Source organism: Mirounga angustirostris, unplaced genomic scaffold (assembly GCF_029215605.1).
Source record: "Mirounga angustirostris isolate CCGP_5_RB_7025 unplaced genomic scaffold, mMirAng1.0.hap1 SCAF_17, whole genome shotgun sequence".
NCBI lineage: Eukaryota > Metazoa > Chordata > Mammalia > Carnivora > Phocidae > Mirounga > Mirounga angustirostris.
Window position 1 is genome coordinate 13,974,995 of NW_026991725.1, and position 23,810 is coordinate 13,998,804.

Sequence of the window (23,810 nt, forward strand, 5' to 3'; positions counted from 1 at the left end):
TCAGGCTCTGTTTACCTGCCTTCTCCTTTGCACTTGGCCTCGGGGCTCACTTTAGGCAGTACTTTCAACCTCTTTCACACCAGGTATTTCATTCCCTTGGGGGAAACAATTTTAGAGAAGTTAAAACCAATATTTTTCATTCTCCAAAGCCACTTTTTATTTTGTAGTAGTATATGCCTTTGCTGTCTGTGAACTTAAGAAAAAAAAAAAAGGCAGAAAAAATAGAAATACTATTTGAGTTTTCTTTTTTAAATGGCAGCTTGATTCTAGTATATTTGTACCTAACATCATCTCCATTAGACCAGTTTTATTCCTGAGATGAAGGTACAGTGAAAACATCATAGCATCATAGGTTAAAACCAGTTGACAGCGGTCTTCTAAAATGACAAATAATAAAAATCCCACCAAAAGCACCATAACAGGTTATGAAACTCCCAAATAGCTACACAGCCCTAGGAAGTACTTTTTAATTCAGAAAATTTTTATCTTTTATGTTACAGGAAAAAAAATCAGTAAATCTTTTTGACTATATACCACTTCACAAGTCAGAAAACATGACACTTTTATGCTAGTTTTCTACTTTCGTTGTAACCAATTTAAACCCATATGGCTTTTAGTCTTTTACCAACTGAAAAAAGAGGGGAGGGTTTCCCTCGTAGTCCCCAGTCTTTTGAGGAACATCCCCCAACTACATCTGATTCTGCTTTAAGTTTTCCATAGATAATATTAGGCACATCAAACCAGATTTCACCTGCATTGAGATTTCAACACTAGATACCCTGACTAAAATAACTCACAAACTTCCACTAGGGATGTGAAGGGGTAGTAAAGTGGGGGTCGTTTGTAGGTGTGGAGACACATCACAGGGACTAGTTGTATAATTTTGCTAGTGAAACCGCCAATACTTTTGTTTTAGATTGAAAACACTACTTTGAGTTTCCTAGAGATCTATTTACATTTAAGAATTGAGCCATCCATGGTTTCATAATGAAGCACATATATTTCAGAAATGTCTACCTTGTTTCTACTCTGATAGTGGTGTTTTTATTGGGGGAGAGCTAGCTAGCCTACTTTAAAGAGGAAGTTTTATATTTTGTAGCTCCAGGGAAGGCCTGGATCTGCAATATCATTACTCTTTCTGAGCTTCCTCATGTTTGCACTATATCCTTTCCAAATATTTTGCCTCCATGGCAGAAAACTTCTGAACAACCTAGTTCTCTTCCCACTTCGAGTAAGTGAGGATAGACTAGTGCCTATTTTTTGGGAAGGCTCTTGAGCAGACATAAATGAATACAACTTTGGATTAAACCTGAATCCGTGCCGTCTCTTTGAATAACGATAGCGTAAATGAGACAATCTGGAAACTCTCTTTCCCAGGAATTTGAACTGTTCATCTTCCAACCTAGGACAGACAGGAGATAAGCTCTCCATTCTGTATATCTGCTGCCCTGTTGAACCCAAATTAAAAGAGGGAAACTCTCCAGCACCACTCTGTTCAGGCAATGATGATTGAACTGATTTTTTCTCCATTATTAGCTCATTAATAGAATTTGCTTTCTTTGGTGCACCAGGACCAAACATCTCATTTGGTGGCAAAAACTGGGCACTGTGAGGTTTGCTTGCTTCTATTTGTGTGAGATCTAGGTAGCCCGGGTCTTCCAGCACGTTGATTTGGGACCCTGGGCTCAGGCTAGTTCTATCAGTGAATGAATCCACACGCCCATCATAGCCTAGATCGGCTGGTGCTGAGCACTGGTGCTGAGGCCAAGGGCGTTTGCACTCGCCATGATTCTCCTTATCATCCCCACCATCTTCTTGCCCTCCTTGAAAAGAGTTCTCTGTCCAATCTGATTCCTCACTAACATTTACAGCTTTGTTCATGTCCCTCAGGAATACCACAATAACAGTGATGTTATCACTTGACCCAGCATCACGAGCTGATGCAACTAATTTGTGGGCGACCATGCTACTGTCTCCGTTATTCTCCTTCAGGTGGTCAGATACGACTTTGACCGCCTCATCGGGATTCACGGTGTCATAGAAGCCATCACAGGCCAGAATGAGGTAGTCTTCAGTTCCATCCAAAACAGTCGAGGCAGAATCTGCATCCCCGCAGATATATGGCTTATGTTCAGCGTCTCCTGTGGGAATTAGAAAGGAAGTCAGATTTTGGTTTACGTTGCATGTAAGAATGTTTATGGCCAATGCTGTGACTGATCACAATTTACTGGATTGTGATCTGAATTTACTGGAAAGAATTTATAAACTAGTTTCAGATAAAATACTTGAATTCTTTGTTAATCAGATGCTGCTCACTCCTTACTTAGTTAAATAATTGCCATTCACTGGGCTTAATTTCTCACTAGCTTACACTCAATCTTGTGCCTCTAGCTATGATTTAGGCTTAGCTGAGCATGGCAACAAATGTCAAATCTAAGCTTTTTGCTGCATTGAAAAATTCAGTGTTACATAGAAAAATTTTGTTGGTTAACAGATCTACTTTTTTTTACTAGTAAAGTTTGATTTAATTGAGATTTGAGAACAAGTCCACATTGAAAAACAAACCAAAGTTGTGGTCATTCTCTTCATTAAATACTTAATTTTCTGTCCTTGTTTTCAAATTAATAGCTTTATGCTGCTAGCACAGAGAAAGGTTTGAGTTACAAGGGATTTTTAAAAATCAAGTCCAGCTCCCCTCAAGCCAGGGAAAGTCATCCCAAGATTCAGACACGAGAACTAGAATGTTAGTCTCTTGGTTCCCAATCCAGTTTGCTTTCTACTTTTTAATGCCGCTTTACTTGTAACTTCTAGAGAACTGGAAAATGTATGGCCACATTTCTCTCCTCTTCAGGGACTACCATATTCTTGCTGTCTTCATTTGTCTCTGATCGAACCCCCACCGTCTTTATTGCTGTTGTTCATTCTCCACTTGTGAACAACTGTGAGAACCCCCAAGGCCCTCCTTTGTTTAGTTCATGCACTTATAGAATGACATTTGAGCTGGGTCTTGAAGGATAAGTTAGTTATCACCAGGCAGAGAAGGGCTGGCCCTCGGTTGAAGGAATTAGCATAAGCAAGGCACAGAGGCAACTGTTAAGCAGTGATGTGTAGCTATATATGGGGTGCTTGGAGTGGAGATAGAAACCTAGCCTAGTGTGGGCCCAAGGTCTCACCAGTCTATCACCAGACTATGGAGAAAATTAATCACCTGCAATGCATTCTGGATCTTTCAGATCTGGAGCACTTCCCGATCCATTCACTGTACATTCATTGTTTTTCTCTGGGTACTTGGAGAGAGCCTAGCCAAAGGGTCCCTAGCCTATTTAGTAACCATATAGCTTATTAATACAACAAGGGATGCTCATTTACTACTACTTTACATAGAAAACAGTATTGAGCAATAATTCCTAGATTAGGATACCATAATTGGGAAACAGTAGTTAAAATTTATAAAATGTTTTATCATTTGTAAAGTAACGACATACGGCTTAATGGTTAAGGATGCCAGCACTGGAGTCAGACTGCCTGGATCCAAATCCTAGCATTTGTTACTTGCAGACCCTCATCAGTTACTGTCCTCTCTACAGTACTAAAACTGCTTTTGGACTAGGGGATGATAAAATGAAGATAATTATACATAAGTTATCTGGCTCTGTCATCACCTGTTCTGGGTTCTCTCCTACCCACATAAAGTTCTCTCCAACACTTCCCATCCCTGTTTAATCCTCCAATAGGCCCAGAAAACTCAATAGGCACCCCAGAGACAACTGCTACAACTGGTGTGGGACACACTGAACAACAAGATACTAGATAAGAAACTAGTCTTTTTCATACAGTTGCCAGAACCATCTTCCCTCAAACATGGTTTTGATTCCATCAATTTCATACTTGAGCTCTCACAGGCTACTGGGAGGCATCAGTCAAAACTTTCAATCATGAGATTCAGTGTTCTCCACCAGTCAGTCCGCTTTACTAAATTTCCCCATCCCCTACTCCACCTATTATCATCATCATTATTATTTTCTGAATTCTAGCTCTAAAAATAAATGTGATCTGAGTCATACTGTTCCCAAAAATCTTGTTTTAGTGCTTCAATTAAAAGGCTACTGCAACTGTTAGTTTGGAACAGAACATACAAAGATTTGCACAGGGAAAATGCTGCCAAAATTCTGGCTTTTCACCTGCTCTACTGTTGGATGTCAAATTCATGACATTTCGCCCCCAAATTTGGTAGGAGGGCATGATTATCCATTTCATGGTGAAAATGGCAACATCCTTTTATCTTCAACCTTCTCTCTCCATATGCTAGGAAACGTATCATGCCTCCCTGTCAACTTTGGATCATAAATCTGAAGGGCTCATGAGGAAAAACAGTTGAAAAGCTTTTCATTTTGAAAGCTTTAAGTGTCACTTAATTTCTATGTAGAGTTGAACTCTGCTCAGGAGTCCTTTTTCTTGTCCCTGTTTAGCCCCCGATTTTATTCTCACATTCTTCACCTCTCTCTTCCAATTAAGCTTCTGGATTTTGGTAGATGGCCTAATTTCCCACTTCAAAGAAAATTAAGTTTATCAGGCCTGAATTCCCTCAGTTTCTACCCCCGCCCCTGGCCCTTTTGTTTTCATCAAGAGACTCACCGCATCAGCTACCATTGTGTCAGGAGGAGAGGTCTCCACTTCCTCCTCAAAGCTCACCTGTGCTCTGGGACCTGCCTCTCTAGGACTCTGGCTTCTGTCACTCTCATCTTCAATTTCTCTTCTACTTGCTCTTGTCTTCTATCCTACAAACATACTCTGATCTAAACTCGTTATCCTAACATCAAAAATAATAAAAGTGACCCTTTCCCAAATCAGCTTTTCCCTCAGGCCACCACACTATTTCATTTACCACTAAATTGCCCAAGAAACTAAATCTATACATGTTCTTTTGTGTTGTTACTCATTTTCTGTCACCTGATTTTCTGGGGTTTTTCCCATCTACTCATCCAAAACATTTCTCTCATATATTACCAATTAGTTACGGTTTTCAAAATTCCATGTCTTTTTTTAACCCACGTCTCACTTGACCTAGGTCTCCTAGCACTTGACCCTGTGACCACTTACTCTAGAAACCCTCTTCTAGTATCTTTGATAGCCCACTTGTATATCTCTGATCCCTTCTTGATTTTCTTCACTGGCTCCTTCACTTAATAATGCACTAATCATTTTGTGCTAAAACTGCCAGGCAGGGCTCTAAGTATGGTGCATGTATTATACCATTTAATACAAAAACTCCATGAGCCATTTAATGTTACTATTCTTACTTTACCAAGGAACAGAGAGACACAAAGAAATTAATTTCCCAAGGCCCACAGCTTGTAAAGTGATAGAGCCACACAAACCTAGAGGCATGACTTCATTGTGTATTTCTACCGTAAGTAATGAGTCTCATCCTTGGTCTCTCATCACACTACATATTTTTCCTGGGCAATACTGTCCGAACCTATAATTTCAACTACTATATATAATATCACTTCACAGATTGCTAATATTATTGCCAAAATGGGATGAGTTCCCACATCTCTTATCTGCAATTAGGAATTCTGCTCAGCTCCAGATCTGTATTTCCAGCTGCATATCAGTTCTCTCCTAAAATATCACACAGGTATCTAGAATATAAAATATGTCCAAAATGAACTCATTATCTGCCCTCCTCCCCACCCCACAAACTGCTGCTGCTTTTTTACAAATGCTTTATCATCTTCTCAGTCACATAAGTCAAAAACCTGGAAATCAGCTTTCCTCTGCCCCCAGAAACTGTCACTGCTGTCTGATCAATTTATACATCCTCTGTATCCCTTTTGAGCTGCCCTCATCTCTGTAACAGACTATATCAACAGCCCCTGAATGATCTCACCTAGGCTTTCTACTCTAGTCTGTCTTCTGTACCATCATCACAATTACGTTATAAGTCTGAATCATGTGGCCTCTCGGCTTATTCACCTACTTAGCCTGGCTATATAAGCCCCTTCACAGTCTGGCGCCACACTTACTTTGATCACTCCGACCCTCTGCCCTCGCCTCTTGTACATGCTACTGTTCCTAAAACATGGCGTGCCTTTTCAGATGCCCATGTATTTATACCCTCCTCCCCCTGGAATTTCCTCCCCTACACACTATCCTCCACATCCAACCTAAAAGTCACTTTCTCTATGGAGTCTGCCGCATTCTCTCTTAGACGTCTCTTATTCAAGGACATTCTCCCCTTGCTTTTAGTTTCCCCTTGTGTTATATTTTTAGAAGCAAGAAAAGGCAAGTATTCTCTAGTAAAGTTGGTTCTATGATAAGCATTAAATATACTTTTCGATACTCTGACAAAGACCGTAAGATCAAGAGGAATCGTCAGAAATAATTCTACATGGGGGTGTGTTTCAGAAATGAGAAATTTCACCTCTGGAGTTATATTCCAGAGTTCCTAATAACTCTCTCAGTCTGAGATAAAAACTAACCCTCATTTTTTCAGAAGCACTTGCAGGATCTTTCAGCTTTTGCTTTCTCTCTCAGCCTTCTGCTACTCACATTTGGGCCACTTCACAGCTTGCTAGCACCTTCCCAAAGAGTGGGAGGAACTCCTATCACTGGTGAAACTGAATCAATCCTTTGAGATTTTGTTAATGTTCTGGAATATTTTGGTAACAATAAGCAAAATTGGGGGATTACATGTGAATTCCATTTATCCGTATTATTCCTATGTCAAATTACTTCATTTAATTTCTTTAGGAGGCAGGAATGAAGAACTGTAGTATGCATGCATATCACCCATAAAGATACACACACACGGATTTATTCTTTTTAAAAAACCAGAAATGAAGCTAAGCCACAAAGCCTAAAATATAATAAACCCAGGTGCCAAAGCGAAACAAAAATAGAAACAGGACTATCTTTGAACTTACACCCTTGCATTTTGTCCAATCAGCTCAGCTATTTACTCTCTAAGTTTTAGACAGTTACACTGACTTTCCCTTCTCTTGAAAAATTTAGGTCCCAGGGAGGCAGATTCTTTGAAACCCTAGGGTTATCTGGCAAATCACTATATTCCACATAAAAAAAAAATTGTTTTCATCTAAAAAGTACAATGTTTATGTCATTTTATAATTCAGTGAAAACAAAGATATAAGCAAGGTAAAATATAGGGAGGGGAGCCTTCCATTCTCTTGAAAATACTAAGTTAAGTTAAATATGATCCAAAATGGAATGAAATGAGGATCACTGTAGTTTTAAGCAGATTTGTGTCCCAAAGATTAAAGGCTTCCATTAAAAAAAAAAAAAAAAACAAAAACTAGTAAGCTCTGCATTTCTTAATATAGTTCCCTTTCAATAATGGAATTTAAGTATATAAATGAATAGGTTAATTAAATAAAAGAGGCATTATCTAATTGTTACTTTAAACAATAATAAGCACTCTGATAATATAAATTACCATCTCAGGTTCCCTTAATGTAGCAGAATTAATATGAGACAATGAGCTAGAAGAGGACAGTTTGGAGAAACAAAAAGGAATGGTTTTTCCTACCAATAGCTCGGGAGACCGACAGACTTCCATTCACCCTCCAGGCACCAAACCAGACTACACAACCTCCAAGAGCCTCAATTCGCTGCTTTTCATCCTAAACAGCAATGCAATAGAAAGAAGCAAATAATTGGATTCAGGATTTATTTGTCTACCTTAACAGTAAACAACAGATAGAATACTCATCAGCTTCCAGGAAAGGTTCTCTTTATTCCTCCTCTGTGAGGTGGGCATGGTTGCTCAGATAACAGTGGTAATCAGAATAAGCAAGTGAATCTTAACTACTAGCTAGAAACCCGCCTCTGTGGCACGTGCCCTCCCAGAACGGAGCACACTTACCTCCCTGTCTGGTTTGTGTGGCTTCATTAGCTCAACCGCTTGCCCTTTTCTCACAAGCATGACCTGGGAATCCCCAACCCAGGCCACATGGAGCATGTTCCCTCTGATGAAAGTCACCACTCCTGTGGTCCCACATCTTAAACTCTGAAAGTAATTAAATAAAACTAGAGTCAGTAAAAATAAACAGACTTCAAATTCTCATTGAGAAGCAATTTATAGTTAACACAGACTTTTCGTTGGGGTCTAGACTATTAGTAACTCGATTTCACAACAAACAGCAATTCCTATTTCTCTGCATTTTTATGTGCATGGATGTATGTGTACACACATAGATCCATGTTACCTATGATATGCAAGGCAGGGATGATTATTCATTTCATTTTATGTACAAATAAGAAAACTGTGGCAGGTTATGTGACCTTTCCAAGAGCGGGTAACTCATTAGTACACAAAACAGAACTGAAATTCTTTTTCCTCCCAGTCCAGCATTCAATCCACTACAGCAGTCCTTAAAGATTTCCATGTTCTGGTCTCTGTTTTGTCACTGACCTAGAGTATGGACAAGGGGAAGGTCCTAGCATTACAAAGGATCTGATAGGTACACAACAAATGCTCCCACACTCTTGAGTCTTAAGATAGGAGCCAAGAGATAACATATATTTCCTGGCATGCTAAGTTGCTTATACTTAAAAAAAAAAAAATCACCTACAATAATTTTAGGGGCCTCTGCTTTTGGAACACTGCATAAAGAACAGCCTGGAGCTTCACTGCAGTAGCTCAGTAGCAGTGTACTTCATGCTCCTGATACTACTACATTCAGTGACATCCCCATTTGACATGAGTCACCACCAAATAAGCATGACTTTCTGTTACCAAGGACTTGTCCTAAATTAGAACCAGTGCGTCAAGGATGGTAAAAGGCCCCTTGTATCCAATGAGAAAAACAACTTCTCATTTTTCCTATATAGGGAAAGTTTGTTATAAATCCTCACCCACCAATAAAATGTCTTCCCACCCAGAATGTTCAAAGCCTCAGCCCCCTGGAACACATGACAAAGACACTCGAGTGCACATGCCCTGCAGAGAACAGGAGGCACGGCTGCTTCACAACAGGAATAGCTCCTTTCTTCCCAGCAGTTAGCAGCACATGGGAGCAGAAGAAGGAAAAAAGTGCTGAGACAAACCTAAATTATTCAAAAGAACTATTGGCAAGACTGAGAGACACTAGGATCACTGGCAAAGTAAATGAGGTGAACATGGTCAGAGAAAAAAGCCATAATTTTGAGGACACAGAGGAAAAAAGGATAGAACAGAAGAAGACAAAGTGATTCTCTTAGTTTCCTGTGATCTTACAGGTCACCTCTCGGGCCAGGCCTTGGCCTTAGTCAAAATGACGACAGCCAGTAGCTCCAAGGTAGGCAGAACTGAGCAGTGCCAACCCTCAAGACTCCGGGACAGTCTGAGGTCAACAACTGTATTGTTTTCTAGCCCCACCTCTGGAGGTAGACCCTAGTGGTCACTGTTGTTGGATTTGCATACTAAACTAAACCTGGGGTAAAGGTGGGGAAACAGAACATTTTCCTTGCTTAATACCAAATAGTTCTGAATTACTGTTTCACTGATTCCAAGCACCACTACCGATGTGTAGCATAACAATGAAATCAAAGAAATGGATTAAATGATGACCCTGCTCTTTCCAAGTCCTTTCCAAAACAGTTAATGTTTAATTCATAGGGCAGGAGTCTTATTTTTTATATGTATAATGATTCTGTAATTACTTTTAAAAATTAAAAATTATCTTGCTATTGGCCCCCAGTTAAAAATGAATATAGAGTACTGTAGTTAATCATATACCAATGCCCAGAATGATAATTAGATTAAAATTTTTACTTTTAGATCTTAATATAGAGCCCCTGTCATTCATTCAGAGTAAAAACCTTAGGTCTGATTAACCTTAAGAAATTAGGACATGAGCTCTGACTTTTCTTCCTGTAAAATCAGTTCAAGAATCATCTAAGGATTCGCTCTCCAAGCAACTTTTCCCTCAAGAGATACACAGTAAAACACTGCCAACCCACTTAGACCCAAACGTATGGGAGTAATCCAACTTCTGTTTCCTTTTTAGTCCATTGTTTTAATCACTGTATCCAGATTTTGTCAGCAAAAGTCTGCTTAGAGAGATGGTCCTCGTGTGAAGCTGACAGGCACTGGTAAATAAGAAAGCTAAAACTCACCTGCCAAATCCAGCAATGGACTGGCTTTCTAGAAAATTATAACTTTGGAGTTTCTCTACAGCACATCACATCACCCCACTAAAACCCTTAAGATGGAATTAGAACTACAAGAGAATCCAATATTGTGGGTCAAGAATACAGCTTGAAAGAACTTTAAATAATAACGCCTGCCCCAAAAGAGAAAACCCAAAATAGCCCATGAACCATGGACCAAGTTGAGCTTAGCTAGTGTATTCATGGCTGGAATTTATGAGGAAATGGCATACCTCCCTGGCTGCTTTCTGCACAAACCGCTCATCAGTGACCCGGAAGGCCCGGCACAGGGCCTCAGCAGGATCATGGGGGAACATCTCCTGGCGGACTAAATTAACGTGCAGGTGAATGGAGGCATAAATGGCAGCATCCACTCCCCCATGGCCATCAAAGACTGCAAAGTAGGCTTGTTCTTCCTGGTCCTGTCGATAGAAAAACAAACGGTTAAGGAAGTGAGGTACAGCATGACTCAAAGGAACCAATCCATTGTACTGATGATGCCCATTCTCCTCCTCCACTGCACTTGTCACCTAGACAATGAGACTAAATGTTTCTCTTTTTTGACATGCCTGATCAACTGCTAAAATACCTGCAGCACTGGGGTATCTGTGTTTACACACACAACACTGGGACACATCGTGGCCAATTAGCTCAGGCTGAAGTGCCCTCAGTGAAAGTCGCCGTCTTGTACCATGGAAACCGCCCACATGCAGTTGCATCAAAACTGCTGTTACAAGTTGTGGGAAGGGGGAGGGAAGAGAAAGTATGAGGAGGAATTGAGCAAAAGCTGTTCTGGATTGAGTGCTTTTTTCAAAATGAAAGTATTCTAATAAAATTAGAAACTGAGAGCAATAGGAGATAACTGGCCTTCAGCACAAGACCAATTATGTTAGGTTGTTTAAAATACAGAGATAACGAAAGCATACACATACTTCTAAGCTGTAGTATGTTCTTCATAAATCATAGTCACATTGAATACTCACCATAAATAACAGAGTCTCTAAACTGGTCAGCCAAACTTAAAGCAAATCAGATATCCAAATGCCCCGTAACCATTTTGCCTTGTCCCCTAACCAAGATTTAGCTTCACCCTTCCTGGCCCACCCACTGCTTGAAACACTAAGGCAACTGCCAGAAGAGGATCTGTCTTGACAAAGGAAGCCTAATCACAATACTACATTTAAACCATTAAGTAGTTTGCTGCTTTATCTTCAACTCCAGTGTGTACATCTCAGATCTAGCTTACTTAGGAGATCTGTAGCTCACTGAACTCACTTGAGTCCTGGACTCCCTTAGGCAACAGTATGTAATCATTTTCATGTGCAAGCTTTGACTTGATCGGTGGGCTCTAGGAGTTCAGATGAGTCTAGGCCCTGTCACTCAAAGGAAATCAAATATACAAAGTAAATCATATAATTTTCTTGTGCTTTTTCTCTCATCTCTTAGGTACGGATTTGGAGGAACTACTAAAACAACAGGTATTATCTGTGTTTTGAAAAAATTATTTTTAGGCACGCCTGGGTGGCTCAGTTGGTTAAGTATTGACTCTTGATTTGGCTCAGGTCATGATCTCAGGGTCTTGGGATCAAACCCCGTCTCGGGCTCTGTACTCAGCACAGTGTCTGCTTGTTCCTCTCCCCCTGCTCCTCTCTGTCTCTCTCTCTCAAATAAATAAAATCTTTAAAAAAAAATTTTTTTTTTTTTAAAGATTTTATTTATTCATTTGCCAGAGAAAGGGAGAGAGAATACAAGCAGGGGGAAGCGGCAGGCAGAGGGAGAAGAAGCAGGCTCCCCACGGACTGGGGAGCCCAATGTGGGACTCGATACCAGGACCCTGGGATCATGACCCAAGCTGAAGGCAGACATCCAACCAACTAAGCCACGCAGGCGTCCCAGAAAAAAATTCTTTTTAAAGGGTGTACTAAGTACCAAATATAAATGTCCATAGAGTAAAAACACCCAAATATTATGAAATCAACATCTAATACAGACATTACAACTAGTTAATAATTAATACCATCTATAATGCCATTGAAAATTGACTGATTAAACAGAACTATCTTGAAAAAAAGTCCTGATATGTAGAATTTCTACCTATACTATATACTAAAGCAGTACTCATTTTTAAACAACTCAGTTGTCAGGATAAAGGTAAAATTGAAAAATAGCATATCCAAGCAGTTTTTAAATGATGAGTGTAGCTGATGTGGGATCATCACAAAGAAGGAGGGGACAATAATACCTTTTTGAGGCCATGAGAGTATAACTTTAAACAATGTGAGATTGATGGGGAGATTCTTAAACAATATAGCATCCAAAGAAACAGAAGACAGCCAAGTGGATCTCTTAAAAAAATTAGTATACCTTTTTAAATAAAAAGTTTTCCCTGTTATAAAGATGATATATTGTTTATCTGGACTAATAAAGAAAAAAATCTATATTATCCCACCATTCACAGATAACCAGTCTTTTTTCTATATATATAAATTTTTTAGATAAAATTAAGATTATACTATACATAAAATTTTATATCCTGCTTTTTGTCATTTATCATATCATTAGCATTTCCCCCATGTCATTAAGTATTACTCAGACATTTGAAATGGGTATGTACTATACATCTTATGAGCATATTATAGTTACTCCCTATATATGACTTTGATCATTTCTAGCTTATTATTGAAAATGTTATGTAAGACATTTATGTCAAAACATATATGTAAGAATTTCCTGCATTTGTGTCCTTATAATATAAAATTAAAAGTGAAATTACCAGATCAAAGGTGGTGAAAATATACAAGGTTATAAGTATGTGTTGCCAAATTGCCTTCAAAACCCTTTCTCTAAAGCAAGGTGTTCCCTTCTGAGTTAGGCCTTTGGGCTGATTTTGAAACAAAATGAAAACCAACCAGGTCAACAAACAGCAACAATGCCCTCAGATGGGAGTATAATCTTCAAGTGGGTGTAGTGATAGAAGGATTGTTTGTCACATTAAGGTTAACATTTAAGGTTATATTTGCATGGGCATGGTAACATTTGGAAATAAGGATATTCACATATTCTACAGATATTTGGAAACAAAGTTGGTCTATCTTTGTAACATAAGGACCAATTACTAACCTACCATCACTGCTTATCAGACCTTGACAGCTAAAATTTAAATTTAGCTGCTAAATAAAGGAAATACTGTGCTTTGTATAAATTACTACATTGTAATTTTTAAGTTATGGACTTGAATGAAGAAAAGAGGCAAGTAACAGGCAGGGGAAACATACCTACCTCTGTTGGCACTAACAGAATACAATTAATAGAAAAAGAAGAGGAAGATAACAAGAAAATGGTTATTAATCTGACAAGGCTCATATGATCCAATTTGTCAGTCACAGAGATTCATGAAATGTAATTCCATCTACTTTCCTATCTCAGAAACCAAGCTTTAAAAAAGAGAATCACTGGAAATCAGAAAACGGTCTCTGTCTTAAATTCATCCTTTTATGTTTGTGTTTTATGTTGCTTCAGCAACACAGTAATGTGGGAACTTAATAAACACTATCTAATAGTACTGTAGTTTCCTTTTAAAAAGAACAGCTTTATTGAGATATGGCAGTTTTCTTTTATGCTTCTATGTTTATAGAATAGCTCTGGAAGTTTACGCAAAAAATTGATAACTTCCCTTGCCTTCATGGAAGGGAACTGAGCATCTGAGACACAAGGATAAGAGAGAGATTTTTGTTTTCCAATCTGAACAATGTGAATGCATTACCCATTCAAATAATATAAAATTGGCGTGCCTGGCTGGCTTAGTCGGTAGAGCATGTGACTCCTGATCTCGGGGTTTGAGTTCAAGCCCCACGTTGGGTGTAGAGCTTACTTAAAAATAAATAAACCAAAAATAACATAAGTTTCTTTTCTGTTGTCTAATACAAGCAGATTTATGCCACTCTGCCTTTAGTCCTATTCCAAACCATCAGAGATGCTATTAGAGGTATATTAGAAGTTCTCCTTATAGAAAAATAAGACCATGAAGGTGTTTGTTTTTTAAATCTCATTGACTCTAGAGAAGGGCCCTTTACCTCTAGATTGAAGAGCATATTAAAGTCAGGAATGCAGACATGTTTGTCTTCCATTTTCCTGCGCATGTTTTTGATGGCATGGATTGATGTCTCATAATAAAGCTGGGGTCTCCTGCGGAGAGGGAAGTCTTTCACCCAGCTGCAGCAAATCTCGTGTAGTTTGCTGAAGACAGAACGGGCCAATTTCATTGTTTCGATCTCTGTGAAAGAAACACAGACACCCCCAGTGAAGAGCCTTGTAAAGCTGCTTTTCACTTGCCTGCTGGGTAAAGACAGAAGTAGGTCACCTTCATCAAGTTCCTCCTTAATAGAAGAAATTCCTCCTGAAGAAAAATGAAATGTTGCTTCTGAAGAGAGAAAATGACAGCCAGTCTAGTAGAAAATCATCAGCCAGCAGCTGCCACTATGATATTCTTATGTCATGAGGAGAAAACCTCTGGCCAGAGTTGAATCTACTCTTAGACTAGATTTCTTCCAACCCTCAAAGTTCTCCAACCACTGCTATCTAGTTCAGAACACTGGTTCCCTTTTGGTTGGCTGGAGAGCCATTGTGATTATCATCTGGAGATCCAAGCTCCCCCTGCTTAGAAGAATGACTGAAGGGGTGCCTGGGTGGCTCAGTCGGTTAAGCATCTGCCTTCAGCTCAGCTCATGATCCCAGGGTCCTGGGAACAAGCCCCGCATCGGGCTCCCTGCTATGCAGGAAGCCTGCTTCTCCCTCTCCCACCCCCCCACACCCCGCTTGTGTTCCCTCTCTTTGTCAAATAAATAAATTAAATCTTAAAAAAAAAAATGACTGAAATATGAACAGTAGTTATCCAGCCAACTGGGATATGAAAGGCCTATGAAAACATCATTTATTTATCAACTACAGGAATAAGAGTTTATTGTGATTACCATTTGTCTTTGTCTTTTTTTTCCTGACCTCTTCCTTTATCTCCCTCCAGTTCCCTAACTTTTCTCTCCTGTAACTGATCAGAATTTGGAACTAAATTATATTTTTCTTATTTGATGAATTTTTTAATTAAAGTTTTTGGCAATAGCTTAAATAGTTTAGCTAAAAGGTTAACAAATGAGGTAAAAGTTTTTTAAAAGTTTTAAAAGTCTCTAAGGAAAAAAGTACTTAAACTCTGTCTATAGGTGTAACCCTGGATAGAACAAAGGAGATGGCAACCAGAGGATTCTTCACCCTAGACTGTTAAGTCTACTACTTGACCTATCAAGTGGAGTAGATGAGCTGACTTTGGAGGCTGACTTGCATCTCTCAATGGATGGACAGATGTGTAAACCTTTTAGGCAACACTGAATAGTGTTGAAGAGATTGTATCTCACATCACCCCGGCTCCAGCTGTCCTCTACTCAAGTTGCGGCTATTAAATAATCAAAGGGAGATTAAGTTTTCTCAAGCCAGTATTTTAGAGATTCCTACATCTCAGGTAAAAAGATTTAGAATTCTTCAAGAATTTTTTTTTTTTTTTTTTTTTACTTTACTAAATCAGATCTAGCTTGACAGCCTGAGAAAACATGTACCAGAAAGGGCAATGGCTGCACGTGACTCCTCTGATCTAGAACACAGACCCCACAGGAGAGTGACTGTGTTCTAGAATGGCCTAGGAACTTTTCTATTCCTTTCCCTGCTGTTGCTTTAATCTGCCACTACATTTACCTGTTTTCTTATTCAAAATCCTTCCAACAATGACTACATTCAGAAAGCTTATCTCAAGGTTTTCGTCGCCTTTTTTCTCATTAACATAGTACAAGTTTGGCAAACCATGGTTTTTGGCTCTGTCCCCCCTGACGTTTTTATATAACAGAAAGTCAAGGGTATATCTGAAAGAGAAAGGAAGTTCAGAGAGCAAATACAAGCCAGTATTTTTATTGTTTTGACAAACTCCAGTCTTTATTTTTTTAAAGCACCAATTGCCGGAGACTATCTCTTTCAGCCAGCAATTACCTATTTTATCACTCCAACCCATCTGGGTTTTGTAGCAGCATAGGTGTGAGTTTGACTCAATCACAACAGAGGATTGCAAAACAGTAAGTAAATTTGGAAACATTGAGGGAGAATGGAGTGGGGGTGAAACAAATAACTGATATTAACTATCAGGTTAGTTCCCAGATTCCCAAATAATAAACCATTATATCATTCTTTGGCTGTGTATATTACTCTTACTATATAGACCTGCACTGTCCAGTAAGATTTCTTACTAGCTACATGTGGCCATTTAACTTTAAATTAATTAAAATTAAGTAAAATCTAAAATTGTTTTTGCGGGCGCCTGGGTGGCTCAGATGGTTAAGCGTCTGCCTTCGGCTCAGGTCATGATCTCAGAGTCCTGGGATCGAGTCCCACATCGGGCTCCCTGCTCCTTGGGAGCCTGCTTCTCCCTCTGCCTCTCTCTCTCTCTCTCTCTGTCTCTCATGAATAAATAAATAAAATCTTTAAAAAAAATAAATAAAATTCTGTTTTGGGGTCACACTGGCTGTATTTCAAATGCTCAGTAACTACATATGGCCAGTGGCTACCATACTGGACAACGCAGGTAGAGAACATTTCCATCATTGCGCTGTCTATTGGGCAGCACTGGTTAGACAGATTAAATTGGTTAGGAGAGGCAATACCTGCTTCCTCTAATATTTAGTAAACCAGTAGATCTGTTCCTATCCCCTCCCAGTTGCTTCCTCCCTAATGTTCCCATTACACCATCTACTATAGCTCTTGCCACATTTTGTAACAATAGATAACATTTATTAAGTGTTTGTTACATCCTCTGTCTCTGGAACATTTCACAAACAAGTAAAACCATTTTTAATCACAGGTCTATCTAACTCTGACACCCATGTTCTACATTTCCCAAATTAAACTGTAGATACAGATTGTGTCTTAATTGTACTTGATTAGTCATAGTACAATACCTAGCAGATAGCAGGGGCTCATTAGATGTTTACTGAATAAATGAATATGCAAACTTATATAAATTAACTACTAAAAAATGTATGCTTTTTTATCATCTGTTCTAGAGTCTTCACTGATCGCGCCATCTATTTCTACAGTGGTGCCATTATTTTATAATTACTTTGACTTTATAACATGTTTTCATATCAGGAGGATTAGCTTTCCTACCTAATATTAATTTTAAAAGATGTTACTTGATAGTTTGACATGCTTATTTTTCCAGATGAGTTTTCTTAATTATTTTGCTGAGTTTGAGGGGGGAAATCTGTTGCCATTGTGTTTGGGATTGCCTTGAATTTATAGAGTAATTTGCAAAAAAATTGATGCCTTTTCATATTGAGTCTTACCCAGGAACAAGTTATATTGTTTCATTAATTTAAATCCTTTTTATGTTGCTCAGTAGGGATTTAACATAGGATCTGGGATCTTTTTTTTTTTTTTTTTAAGTAATCTCTATTCCCAATGTGGAGCTCAAACTCATAACCCAGAGATAGTCACATGCTCTTACAAATGAACCAGCCAGGTGCCCCAAGATCTTCATACTTCTTAATGAATTTATTCCTAGTTATTTTACTTTATTTCCTATTTTGAGTCAGAACTTTGCTTTAATGTGTTACTTGCCACATAGCAAACATTCCTGTTTCTACCAGAGACAGTTCCTTCTCTACTCTCAGACCATGTGCATCTAGGGGTAAACCATGTGGTTCAGGTCTAGCTAATTAGACAATCACATTCCTCTGGCTATACTGATTGTTCAGGAATTGGAAATAATCCAAGCTGGGCTGGTTAGAGTGAATCCTGCAATTTATGTAAGAGCAACTGAGTGAAGTTACTGTTACTTTCCTGCTTGATTTGAGCCTGGGCAGATCTAGCAGTCATCTTGCCACCACATGGAGCCTGAAAATAAAATCAGAATTAAAGAAGGGCACCTGGCTGGCTCAGTCGGTAGAGCACGTAACTCTTGATCTCAGACTCGTGGGTTTGAGCCCCATGTTGGATGTGGAGCCTACTTGAAAAAAAAAAAAGAAAGAAAGGAAGAGAGGGGAGAAGAGAAAAAGAGAAAGAAAAAACAGCTGAGATTTGGAGAAATGCCAGGTTGGGATGAATCATCTGAGGCCTTGAATCTAGCTGTGTAGCCCGTATGTTGAAGGGTAGCCAATAAATTCTGTTTTGCTAAAGCCAGTTTGAGTTGTGTTAGTGGTCACTTGCAACCAAAAAATTCTTAAGTATGCATTATGCATACATGCTAGATTTTGGTCTGAGCCAAATTTTGTCCTACAAAGTCCAAGATGTACTCATCTAGTTCTACATTATTAAGTATATTTATTAAAATAGGAATGGATAATTGAATTTTATCAAATGCTTCTTTGGGCATCTTTTGAGATTATTCTGGTGTTTTTCTTTTGACCTTAATATATAAATTATCCTAACAGACTTCCTATTATTTTGTTTTGTTTATGGTCTCAGCACAGTGCTAAGCTTATGGTAGGCCCTCAATAAATGAATGAATGAATGAACTGTTGTACTCAATATACAAATATTTTACTTAAGATTTTTTACATTGATTACTAAGACTGATTTCTCGTTTCCTTTTTTAGTTTTATTTCAGGCAAGTTTTCCTATCAGTAAATTTTCCTTCCATATGCAACTGGATAATTCATTTTATTTATTTTTTTTATTAAAGATTTTATTTATTTATTTGACAGAGAGAGACACAGCGAGAGCTGGAACACAAGCAGGGGGAGTGCAAGAGGGAGAAGCAGGCTTCCCGCCAAGCAGGGAGCCCAACGCGGGGCTCGATCCCAGGACCCTGGGATCATGACCTGAGCCGAAGGCAGAAGCCCAACCGACTGAGCCACCCAGGCACCCCAGATAATTCATTTTAAAAAGCATTAGAATTGTCTATCTTTGCTCATTTGAAAATGTTCACCTGTAGAATCGCCTATTTTTTTTTTAAGATTTTATTTATTTATTTGAAGAGAGAAACAGTGAGAGAGGGAACACAAGCAGGGGGAGTGGGAGAGGGAGAAGCAGGCTTCCCGCTGAGCAGAGAGCCCGATGTGGGGCTCCATCCCAGGACCCTGGGATCATGACCTGAGCTGAAGGCAGACGCTTAACGACTGAGCCACCCAGGCGCCCCCAGAATCACCTATTCTTTGTCCTTTTTAGAAGATAGCTCCTTGACAATCTTAATCTCTTTCTTTTCAGGTAAACTTTGTTAATTTGTATTTTTCTAGAAAATACCCAGGTTTTCAGACTTATTTACACAAAGTTTTCATAATTCTTTTAACTTCCTCTGTGTTAGTGATAATTTTCCCCTTCTTGTTTTTAATTTTTACATTGGGATATTTCAAATTGATTTTAGGTTGTCTGAACAGGAGTTATATCCGCCAAACTAAATTTGTACCAAGAGATACACAAGGTTGTTTAGCAAACACTCTGGTAGGGATGACATAAACATGAAAAGAACTTCAGGTTAAGGATTTTTTTTTTTAAGTTTTTGGAAACAACTGAGAGTTCCACGGGGACTTGAGTGTCTTTAAACCAGTGACGGCAGGCCTTATTCAGTATGCTCATTTCCCACTCTAATGTATGGATAAACACAATCTGACCTGAAGAGATTCTCCTCAGTGCAGCTGACACTGAGGGATTTGGGTTAAATAGATTAAGGACTTGCAAAGAGTTAGAATTACAATAGATCATTCTGAATCACAGCCATGGCAGGGAGACACTACTGGGTAATCTTTTTTTTTTTTTTTTAATTTTTTATTTATTTATTTGACGGAGAGAGAGACAGCGAGAGAGGGAACACAAGCAGGGGGAGTGGGAGAGGGAGAAGCAGGCTTCCCACCAAGCAGGGAGCCTGATGCAGGGCTCGATGCGGGGCTCGATGCGGGGCTCGATGAGGGGCTCGATGAGGGGCTCGATGAGGGGCTTGATGTGGGGCTCGATGCGGGGCTCGATCCCAGGACCCTGGGATCATGACCTGAGCCAAAGGCAGACGCTTAACGACTGAGCCACCCAGGCGCCCCTGGGTAATCTCTTGAAAAAACAGAAAATCAGAATGACCAATGATACCACCAAAAGAAAAAAAAAACAAAAACCCGTCATTTCACTTTACTATCTTATGAGGGTTTAGTTCCAAAGCAGGCATGCAGGGCTGCACTTTAGTCTTGCTACGTTAAGTATTATCCTTCTGCAGGGAGTGTAGAACATCAGTATATAAATAATTGCTGCTTGAAATGGAAAAATAAAATTAAAAAAGGGTGTGAAAAAGAGAAAATTGTCCCAAGTAGCAATCCACCCCCTCGCAGCTGTAAATTACTCATTAGTCGTTAATGTCACTGTACTGAGCTGGAGCTGAGTCAGCCACCACCCAGGCTACAGTGAAGCAGAATTCCATCTCCCTCATCTTTTCATTACAGGGCTTTCACTTCATGCATCAGTACCAGAGGAAAGACCAATGCTTTGTAGCAGGAATTCCATCCAAGTTGACTCTGGAACAATTTGGTTCCCAAGTGAATCAATTACTCTCAGTAAAAACAAGAGGAGGAATTCCTTTCTTGCCAATTTTCTGCCAAAAATGATCTAGAAAGATAAAGTAAGAACAGATATATTTACTTTTATATCTGCCTCAAGTTCTCTGGGATCTAGTTATTCTGATTCATTAATATATGTTTTGTTCCTTATGCACCATGTTTAAAGGCAAATGCTTAAAATAGAACAAATAAAGTGAAATATTCAAATTCCTTGACAATTTTAAGCAGTAATTCCTAATTTTCCTTAGACCCTGTCAAATATGTATAAACCTAATATGTTAATAAATATGCCTTCATTAATAAATAAAGCCTCTTAGGGGCACCTGGGAGGCTCAGTCAGTTAAGCATCTGCCTTTGGCTCAGGTCATGATCCCAGGGTCCTGGGATCAAGCCCCGCATCGGGCTCCCTGCTCCTCGGGGAGCCTGCTTCTCCCTCTCCCTCTGCCTGCTGCTCCCTTTGCTTGTGCTCTCTCTCAAATAAATAAAATCTTTTAAAATAAATAAATAAATAAAGCCTCTTAGTTTGCCTAGAAAAAAGATGTACAGTGATCCATGCAATTAAATCACACATTAAATAGTTGTCATGTAGAACTCTATTTATTGGTAGAAATATAATTTAATATAATTAATGAGAAGTTTTGTTAAAACTGATTTCTTGAATTTTTATATGATTTTTTACTTGGATTCTTAAAGGTAAGCTAAATATTTTAAATAGGTCTTGCTCAAACTCTCTCCCCTCACTCACTCATCTTTTGTTGTGTCTTCACACTTCTCACTTTACTCTTTCCACTTACCTAGGCATTATTTATTGTTAATATTCTGATATTGTTATCAGAATGTATTCTGATGATATTCTGTTATGTTAATCTCTTGCTCCAATTGTCATCACATTTTCAAAATATACCTGTATTTTTTTTCCCTCCTTTTACTGACCAGTTTGAAATACATACTCGCATTTTTTTCTCTTGCTACCTCTATAAAATCAACAAGTGGGTAAACATAATTAGATTTCATATTGTGTAGACATTCTCTTTGGGTTACTACACATGAGAAGATTTTAATATTTTTAATCAAATGATGTAGGAAAGGTACTCACCCACAGTCCCTTCTGTGCCATCTGTTTCCTTTGGGAGATAATGTGCAGAAAGGTCACTCTGAAGGACTTCGTCTGCTGTGGCTCTGGCTAAAGCAGCAGCCAAAAAGGAAGGGCAATTACTGAAAGAAAAAAGGACTATTTCAGTAAGAACGAGGAAATAATACATTTAACGTTATTACTAATTATTAACATACCTGTCTCAAAACAAATTATGTCTTTAAATACTATTCAACACATATTTACTGAGTGCATATCATGTGCTACGCACTCTGCCTTTTGGCACTGGGTATATGCTGAACAACACAGACATGGCCTCTGACCCAGTAGGGCTTAAAATCTAGTTAGGGAGACAGATGATAAACAAGTAAACAAACAGGACACAACTTAAAACCGGGATAAGTTTTATAAAAGAAACAGGATACAGTGATAGAGAATAATAGAGGAGGTACCTACTTAGAATGGTCAGGAATCCATATCGTGAAGGATAAGAAAGATTCAGTTCTGTGGGGGTGGGAAGTTGGGAGAGAATATTCTAGGCAGAGCAAATAGCATGTGTACACATCCTTTCTGAGAGCTTGGTATGTGTGAGGAACTGAAAAAAGCCCAGCGAAGATGAAGTATGGTGGATAAAGAGTAAAGATGGCAGGGAATAAGGTCAGAAGAACAGGCAACTGCCAGTTATATGAACCTTTTAGATCATGGAAAGGAATTTGGATCTCAAAGTGCAGTGAAAAGTCACTGAAGGGGGCGCCTGGGTGGCTCAGCCGTTAAGCGCTGCCTTCGGCTCAGGATATGGTCCCAGGGTCCTGGGATCGAGTCCCACATCAGGCTCCCTGCTCAGTGGGAAGCCTGCTTCTCCCTCTCCCACTCCCCCTGCTTGTGTTCCCTCTCTCGCTGTGTCTCTCTCTGTCAAATAGATAAATAAAATCTTAAAAAAAAAAACTCACTGAAGATTGTGAGCAACAGCATGCCATAACCAGACATATTAATTAAAATCTGACTTTGACTGCTATGCCAAAGGAAATCAGAAAGGGGCAAGAATGAAGGAGGGTGGCCAGTAAGGAGATTGTTGTAATCCGGGTGAGACTGAAAAAAAAGTGAGTATATTCTAAAGAAAGAAAATACAGAACTTGCTGATTATTGGAATATAGAGATAAGAGAAAAGAATTAAGGCTGAGTCCTGGATTTTGGTCTGAGCAACTAGGTGAATGGTGGCATCATTCACCTAGATGGAGAAACCAGGAAAAGAACAGGTTTGTGGAGGCAAAGGGTAAAGAAGAAAACAAGAATTAATTTTAGCATGTTAAGTTGGAAATATCTGTGAAATATCCTAATGAAGGTATCAAATGAAGTGGAAGTTATTAAATAGTGTGGAGCTCAGAGATGTTAGGAAATTTGGAAGTCATGAATGTACGGAGGATATTTAAAACTACTGAAATAGAATACATCACATAGGAAGAAATTATAAAAAGAGAATTGCCTCTTGTTTTCCAAACCCTTTCAGAATAGGAAAGTTATCTCACGCCTCACCATTGTATGCTGGGGAGTTATGGGAAGGGTGTAGTTTGCTTCTTTAATCACCACGTTTTCACATCAAGTGGAATTATATTGAAGGAGCTTTCATCAAGAAATTATACCCAAGGAATCTCACCTGCACTTGACCTCACTGAGTTCCTAAACCTCCAGCCTGAGCCTGAGGCCATTAAGGGATGGAACTTTGGGATACCTTACGGGGGGTGGGGGGCAAGGGGGTGTATTCTGTATGTGTGAAGGATGTGAATTGTGTGGCCAGAACAGACATGGCAGGGGTGCCTGGGTGGCTCAGGTAGTTAAGCAGCTGCCTTCAGCTCTGGTCATGAGCACAGGGTCCTGGGATTGAGCCCTGCAGCATTGGTCTTCCTGCTCAGTGGGGAGTCTGCTTCTCCCTTCCCCTGCCCTTGTGCTCTCACTTGTTCTCTCTCTCTTTCTCCCTCTCAAATAAATAAAATCTTTTA

At 39.1% G+C, this 23,810-nt stretch overlaps 2 protein-coding genes across 4 annotated transcripts in view; one reads left to right on the plus strand and one right to left on the minus strand.

Annotated features, from left to right (window-relative positions):
* Window positions 1-15,711, plus strand: part of TRIM37 (tripartite motif containing 37) — a 197,491-nt gene extending 181,780 nt beyond the window's left edge. Inside the window, exons 25-26 of one of the 3 annotated variants that reach the window (XM_064582669.1) lie at window positions 11,599-11,630; window positions 15,366-15,711. In XM_064582669.1, the coding sequence (XP_064438739.1) occupies window positions 11,599-11,630; window positions 15,366-15,427 (94 nt within the window). In that variant the 3' untranslated portion in view covers window positions 15,428-15,711. Of the gene's footprint in view, window positions 1-11,598; window positions 11,720-15,365 lie in introns of those variants that run through there. The other 2 variants (XM_064582668.1, XM_064582671.1) reach the window with 2 other exon arrangements.
* Window positions 916-21,929, minus strand: PPM1E (protein phosphatase, Mg2+/Mn2+ dependent 1E). The gene is made up of 6 exons (XM_064582673.1): window positions 21,817-21,929; window positions 14,226-14,425; window positions 10,386-10,574; window positions 7,886-8,029; window positions 7,550-7,643; window positions 916-2,141 (listed from the first exon to the last, which is right to left on the minus strand). The coding sequence occupies exons 2-6, from the start codon at window positions 14,412-14,414 to the stop codon at window positions 1,087-1,089; spliced, it is 1,671 nt and encodes a 556-aa protein (XP_064438743.1). The 5' UTR covers window positions 14,415-14,425; window positions 21,817-21,929; the 3' UTR covers window positions 916-1,086.
* Between the last annotated feature and the right edge of the window lie 1,881 nt (window positions 21,930-23,810).